The sequence below is a fragment of the Adelges cooleyi genome, unplaced genomic scaffold (genome assembly GCF_023614345.1).
Source record: "Adelges cooleyi isolate 19-005CV unplaced genomic scaffold, UGA_ACOO_1.1 ACOO_flye_CR_arks_rails_tigmint_CR_PRNA_574, whole genome shotgun sequence".
NCBI classification, from domain to species: Eukaryota; Metazoa; Arthropoda; class Insecta; order Hemiptera; family Adelgidae; genus Adelges; species Adelges cooleyi.
In genome coordinates, this window is record NW_026096268.1 from 15,894,476 (window position 1) to 15,901,626 (window position 7,151).

The 7,151-nt window shown below is 29.8% G+C and overlaps 2 protein-coding genes across 4 annotated transcripts in view; both read right to left on the reverse strand.

Annotated features, from left to right (window-relative positions):
- LOC126843564 (uncharacterized) overlaps positions 1 to 5,499 on the reverse strand; it is a 44,090-nt gene extending 38,591 nt beyond the window's left edge. The window contains exon 1 of the mRNA XM_050581167.1: positions 5,488 to 5,499. The gene's annotated coding sequence lies outside the window, so the exon portion shown is untranslated. The remainder of the gene's footprint in view (positions 1 to 5,487) is intronic.
- Positions 86 to 6,449, reverse strand: LOC126843563 (uncharacterized). Of its 3 annotated transcripts, XM_050581163.1 has the most exons (5): positions 6,307 to 6,449; positions 6,063 to 6,086; positions 5,602 to 5,619; positions 2,356 to 2,391; positions 88 to 1,504 (listed from the first exon to the last, which is right to left on the reverse strand). In XM_050581163.1, exons 1-5 carry the CDS (start codon positions 6,359 to 6,361, stop codon positions 360 to 362), a joined length of 1,278 nt encoding a protein of 425 aa, XP_050437120.1. In that variant the 5' UTR covers positions 6,362 to 6,449; the 3' UTR covers positions 88 to 359. The 3 variants fall into 3 exon arrangements, with proteins under 3 accessions (XP_050437121.1, XP_050437122.1, XP_050437120.1); XM_050581164.1 differs by lacking the exon at positions 6,063 to 6,086 and having other exon boundaries at positions 86 to 1,504; XM_050581165.1 differs by lacking the exons at positions 5,602 to 5,619; positions 6,063 to 6,086 and having other exon boundaries at positions 87 to 1,504.
- Between the last annotated feature and the right edge of the window lie 702 nt (positions 6,450 to 7,151).

Genomic DNA, 7,151 nt, shown 5'->3' on the forward strand with positions numbered 1-7,151 from the left:
TTTTGTATTTTATTTATTCCTAAAGTTAAGAATACACATTTTTAAAAATATTTTATCAATCCTTAAACATTGTTACGATCGGTGGAAGTCACCAAGTTATTACTGAAGTATCTCTGAAAAAATCTACATCAACAACAACTACTGATCAGGTATTTAAAAATTTTAATCCATATATTACATTAGGTGTACTCAATACATTTTTTTTTAATATTATATTTAATGATAAAAATAATAATATTTGATGAAAAGTTTTTGAATTAATTAGTTTTTTAATACCAACTAGATCTGAAGGGATAAATATAATTTAATATAACTGAACAACCAAAAACAAAACAAATTACATTAAACGTTTGAAAAGGTCAATTTTGCATAATCTGTTCATCTGGTGCAGACAACATATGATCAATATGAGAAAGGAATGTCCTCGTGACATCTAAGCGCAAGCCGTTGAATAAATCTTGAAGAAGGTCCAAAAAATCTTTCACGTTTTGCAGGGGGTCAATTTCGTCAGACTGAGAGTTTGCCAAATCAATTTTTTTATTAGTATTGAGTGCATTAATGATCTCATTATCATATTTTGTCAAAGTAATATGCCCAATCCCCGAGCACTCCAGCACAGAACACATGGATTCAATGTTTGTCTTTAGCTGAGATGTCGTTTTGATTATATCTCCATTTTTAGTGGCCATCTCTTCGACAGCCTTCGATAAGTAATTCACATTGGGATCGTCTTGGATTATTAACATGTGTTTGTAGTCGTCGAGTAAGGTAGTCAGTTGTGTCGCGTAACTCAATTTCTGCGTTTCGTCTGATATTTTTTCCATACACAGCAAGTGTCTGCAATACAGCTTAGTGATAATGATATTTAAAAAATGATTATGCAACGTGAAGTATGATTTGATTTTCTTATAGTGGTCTACGGTCACGTCAAACTCTGACCAAATACCGAGCCAAGATTTTTCCAATACTTGGCTCGTGCCGGTCCATTTTATGTTATCGTTAAGGAAACTCATCAATCGTGTGTCCTGAATGCTCAAAATTCGCACGAAGAGTGTTGTGGGTTCCAACGCATCGATTATCTTCACATGGCTGTACAATGTAAAACGGTTTCTGTTTACTATGGATTTTATGATTGCAGGCTTTATACACTTGCCGCAAGAACAATTGTTGTTATCGTTAAGGCAAGCGGACGTTCGCAACAAGTCGTTCTCCAGTGATCTAATAACGTTCCCGTGAGTAGTCTTTACCTTGGTTTGTTTGCTAGTGTCGGTTTCCAAGCGGTGTATATTCTCCCTCTCCAGCCAAATCTTGTACAAATAAAAGTCCCACAAAGATCCAATCGAATTGGGGTCTCTCTTGTACAACGAGATTATCGATTCGTTAACGTTATAACCACGAATTTCCGCTTTCAGGCTTGACCAATTTTTCACTTCATTAAACGCCGCAGCCGTTGCCTTCATATGCTTTATTACTTTGGAAAAGTGTCTGCATTTCACGACGGAAACTGTGAAAAAAAACCATACGGTTTGTTGCATTTTTTTCTTCATATTTGGTAAATTTATACAGGGTGTTTCAGCGTGAAAGGTAAGTAATAGGTGATTCGACATCTGGGGGACCCCCAAATAAGCCCCCCGTTTTCATTTTTTCGTTAAGTCAAAAATTGAAGGTTTCGACAATTAAGTAAAAAAATAATGACATAAAAAAACAAAAAATTATTTCCTGTTGTTCAGTGCAAAAAGCTCACCTTAAAAGAGGGGTCACATCATTTTCAGTCTTTTTCAGCCCCTAACTTTTCTCTTATCATTTATTTCTTACCTCTAGTCTCTAATCATTTATCTCTTATCACTAATATTTTATAATTTGTTTCTTATCTCTTGTTTCTAATTATTTACCTGTAATTTCTTAGCATTTATCTCTAATCTCTCAACGTTTATCTCCTATTAATTATTTTTAATCATTTATCTATCGTATATCTCTTAGCATTAATCTTTTATCACTTATCATTTACTTCTTATTTTTTTTCTTTAATCATTTTTCTCTTATAATTTTTTGAGTTAGGGGCCGAAAGGGACTGAAAATGATGTGACCCCCCTTTTAAGGTGAGCTTTTTGCACTGAACAACAGGGAATATATATTTTTTTTTAAAGTTTTTATTATATTTTAGTATTTTTTTACTTAACTGTCTGTGTATAAATAAAATGTATTTATACACAGTATCCATCTCCGTGTGATAACGCTTTTTTCGTTATTAATTTTCGTAATTACTTTTTTCGGTTATATGCCAGAGCTAAGACATGAAAATGTCAAAAACAAAGTACTTTTATAACGTGTCTATAATTGTAAGAAGTTACATACCTGATGGTGGTGGATATGCTGGCGGATCTTGGTCGACTAAACAAAATGAGGAATTAATATGATTTTACTGTGGTATAAATATTATGTAAGTTTGTGAAGAAAGTAAGTATAATCTATTCAATTAAACAACTTGTATTTATGCAATACTCCATAAATATTTACTAAGTATACATAAAAGTATTCCATCTAAGTTTTCCTCCATCGTAATAGAGATTGCATGCGGTCTGTTTTTAAGGAGTTTTAAATAGGCAATATCTAAGAATTCTCATTATTTTTTAACAATAATTTGTCTTTATAAAACAAAAAAAAATGCTAATGTTCATGTTATATCAATGGAATTTAGAAGCTCTACTATTAAAACTTTTTATAAAAAATTAAGTAAGATTTGTAGAAATATGCCAAAAATAAATAAAATAATTTTAGTGGCAATAATTTCTAGAGATAATAAAAAATAAAGCACAACATTATAACAACAATCAAACCTTCACAGTTTCACATTGAAGCTAATATGTGTATAAATTATAATTCATAAAAACATGCCAAGTAAAACGCTTCGATGCGAATCGGTAGAATGTACAAGTATTGAGTATCGTTTAAAATCAATGTAGTAGCAAAAACATTTTTATCTGTGTATTTACTTCATAGTTGGTACTTACCACATGGATATAAAAATTGGATATACTCCTCATTAAATACCCATGGCATATCCTAATAAGAATGAGAATAAAGAAAATCTCACACAACTGGTTAATGTAGTCAATCTATTGCTATTATATTATGATGCCAAAGATCAAGGCTGCTTTTATTCTAATAAAACAATTAAAATCTAGATTTTGGATCATCACACAGTGGTATGAATTACAAAAAATTAGCTTGTCTTAACTAATATTTCCCATTTCGAAAGAATAACAATTCCGATATTCCAAATGTTATGTTTATAAGATTAGTAATTTCAATTCATAAATATTATAAGTTAGGATCTGGCATACCAAGTAATTTATTTTTAACTTGGCTAAGTTATATTCTAATATAGGTTTTAAAATTTACGTTAGGTTAGTGGTACATTTTTAAAAGAATTGTAAATTACAAACTATACCTACCAATATACTCGTATATATATATACATATACAGGGTGTCATGAAAAGTTCTACCGAGCTTCAAATGAGACATCCAGGATGCTCTATGGGTACAATAAATGGTATTCATTTTTTTAAATTTTTTAATTCTTTAAAATAGAACTCGTATTTCATTAAAAAATAGTCTTACAAAAAAAAAATTTGCATATTCGAAATCAAGAGAAAAAATCTTGTTGAATTGTTGTGTAACATGATTTTTTGGTATCTGGCCACACATGCGACCACAGGGTGGCCACTGAGTGGCCAGCATGTGATCAAAATCGCCATATGGCATGCGACCCAAAATGGTTAGAATTTTATTCTCAATTCACTGGTTACCTTAAGTAATTACTAATTACATTAAATTAAAAGTTACAATATTCATTTTCAACCGAATGTTTTTTTGAAAAAATATACATATTATTTAAAAGTTTTAATTGTTGTACTAATTCTTTTAAATTTTCATGTTTTAAGTTTTTCCAGTTATGCATAGTACGTTTGTTAAACGTGTATTTTACGCATCCAACTCAATTCAGTATAATTTAAAAAATGGGTTAGATTATGAAATGTTCAAAAGATTATTTATATGAATTTATTTTTTTCAAATGATTTGTAGTTGTTTTTAGCATACTGGCGATTTCAAAATAGTGATCCCAATATGTGTTATTGGTCTCTACTGTATAAATTAATAATATTAAAAAAAAACATTATCCACCATATAAGCGGATATATAAGGACCATAGAAATGTCTTATGACCGAGTAAATGTCAATTTAAGTATACCCAAATTTCTGATTTCTGATGGTAACTTTCAGCGTCCGCAGAAATTTTATTTTCGACCACCATCCAAAATGGTAATAAAAAATTTAGTTTTGTATTTTTTGTAACATAATTATCAATAAAAACGTATCACTAGTGTCATGAATATTTATAATATGTTAAATGTATAATATTTATAGTACGTTTGCCCGCTGACTATTGTTCGGTACTTTAATTTATGAAATAACACTTTTTTAAGTCGCAAATACTTGTTTAATCATGCATCACCTTTTATTCTCGTAGAAATATTAATTATTTTTCAATATATAAAATTTGAATAGTACATCTAACAAATAAGGTGTAAAAACTTTTACAAGAATATTCAATAAAAAAAATTACTCCTAACGTATTAATTTATTTAAAAATAAAAAAGTGTATAAATGAAATCAAACAAAGCCTAATTATAGTTTGTATCTGATTGCGGAAAAAATACCGATGGTCCTACACGGAGAACACTAGAGAATAATTAGAAACAAACTTATTAATTAAAAATTACATTTTTACCAAAAAAATGATGATAATTTCTAAAATATTGAATATAAAATAATTCTAAGGTCACCACTGAATTGAGAATAAAATTATAACCCAAAATGAGGTACGCATGTCATATATTAATTTTGATCACATGCCGGCCACTCAGTGGCCACCCCGTGGACGCATGTGGGGCCAGATACCAAAAAATCACGTTACATAACAATTCAACAAGATTTTTTCTCTTGATTTCAAATTTGCAAATTTTTTTTTTTTGTTGGACAATTATTTAATGAGGTACGAGTTCTAATTTAAATAATTATAAAATTAAAAAAAAAATGAATACCATTTATTGTATGGGAACAATATAACTTTTGTTCTATTGAATATGTTCAAGATTGTTTTAAGAAAATTTTCTAATCAAAATTATCAGCAAATTATTCTTAATAAAATGACCATGTTAAGTAAAAAATAAAAATTTAAAAAGTAAAACTGTTAATAACAATAAAAATCGTTGGGCTGAGTACATTTCATTTGCGTCATCAATTTCACGATACTATTTTCGCGTTGCTGTTTCTCCTCCCATCTTCTCATCTCCCCACCCCTTTACCTCTTACCTTCCCCCCTTTCCCTTCTTACGTTCTTATTTCTAATCTCCCACTGTCCCCTCCCATTAAGCAAAGCGTCTTCTAAATACAAAACCCTACCATTACCACTCATGATTTATTGTAAAAAAAATAAGTCATTTTTTAAAAAAAAATTTTCCAGTAAATATAATAAAAGTTTTGTCCTTAGTTGATTACCGACTAATATATAGAGTAACTATATTGTTTATACTGACCGTTCGGTTGTCCTCCAACTATTTAAAAAAAATATACAAATAAAATTAATGTATTCCACCTTTAAAAGTCTCATAATAATTAATAGAAAAAATATAATTGAGTAATTTCATTTTTTACACATATTTATAGCATTTACATATATTTTATGTTGGTGCAACTTTCAGAAAAAAAAATCTTTAATTTTATTTGAAGTTTTTGGTGCCGTGTATAAATATAATTCCGTTAGTCTACTTATAGTACTATACTGCATCACAATAGAAGTGTACCGGGTGATTGGTTAACTATGACCGAGTCAATAGCTTAGAAGATATTAGACTTTTTTTTTACTTTTATAGTTACTAGTTGGTACAAATTTAATATATTTCTGTTAAAGTTTAAAATTTAAGACGGAAGAAAGTGTGGAGAGTAAAAATATTTTTATCTGACTCAACCGGGTCGTTAATTGCTTATCGTTAATTACCTTGACCTGGACGACCTTGTGTGACTAAAATACATGAATAATAAGATTAGTTGTCGATATACATAAATTCATTACCGATTACAAAAGTCGATGAGGAAATTATATATTATAAATTCAAGAAATTAACTTTTTCCAATACTATAATATTATTATGTCATTTCAAATAACTGAGCCACAACTATAGGTAGTATACTATTGTTAATTTAAAAAAAAAAAGTATTGTAAAAAAAAATTCTAAAATTACCCAGCGAAATTTCCATGATGATAGCAGCTATAAACAAAATGGTGATATTTTTCATCTTGTAATAATGAACGAATGAATGTTTCTGATTCTAAATAACACCGTTAAGTTTTACCTACAATAGACAACTGAGTAACGTCCAGAAAAAACTCTATCTGAACAGTATAATACAAATTATTTAGCGGCTTTGTGGAAACGGTTTTACTTAAGCATGACGCAAAATATCGCGATTTATTTGATAAATTACAAAAAAAAAATGATACATTGGCAAAGTAAACACTGACAACGTAAACAATTCGCCAGCAATAACAACCTTTTGGTTAACGTTGCGACCTGTTAAATGCCTAATACCAAGTTGTTTTCAGTATGCCTGAAATTCAACACCGCAAAAAAATTTTGCGTCATCGCTTGTTATTGTTCTCGGGATTCCGAAACGTGCATTTAACTCAGACATTTTTGTAATGACTGTTTCTGCTATCATCGCATCTTTTGGAAATACTTCTGGCCATTTTGTTGTTGTATCAACATTAATTAAAAATGTTTTATTTTGATATGGGCCTAAAAAATCTATATGTATGTTAGTCCATTGCCTTTGGGGCCATTTCCGAGGCGTTATGACTGCCTTAGGTGGATTTGGTTTAGCATTTAAACATTCGTTGCAGTTACGTGCGATGTCTTCAATTTCTTTATCTAACGGGGACCACCAAAAATATGACTTTGCTAAGCTTTTCATACTTGACATGCCTATATGGCATGAATGCAGTTCCGTTAAAATAGAATTTCGAAATTGTTGAGGTACACGTTAGCCCCATAAAAGACATCCTTGTTCTATTGTTATTCTACTTAGC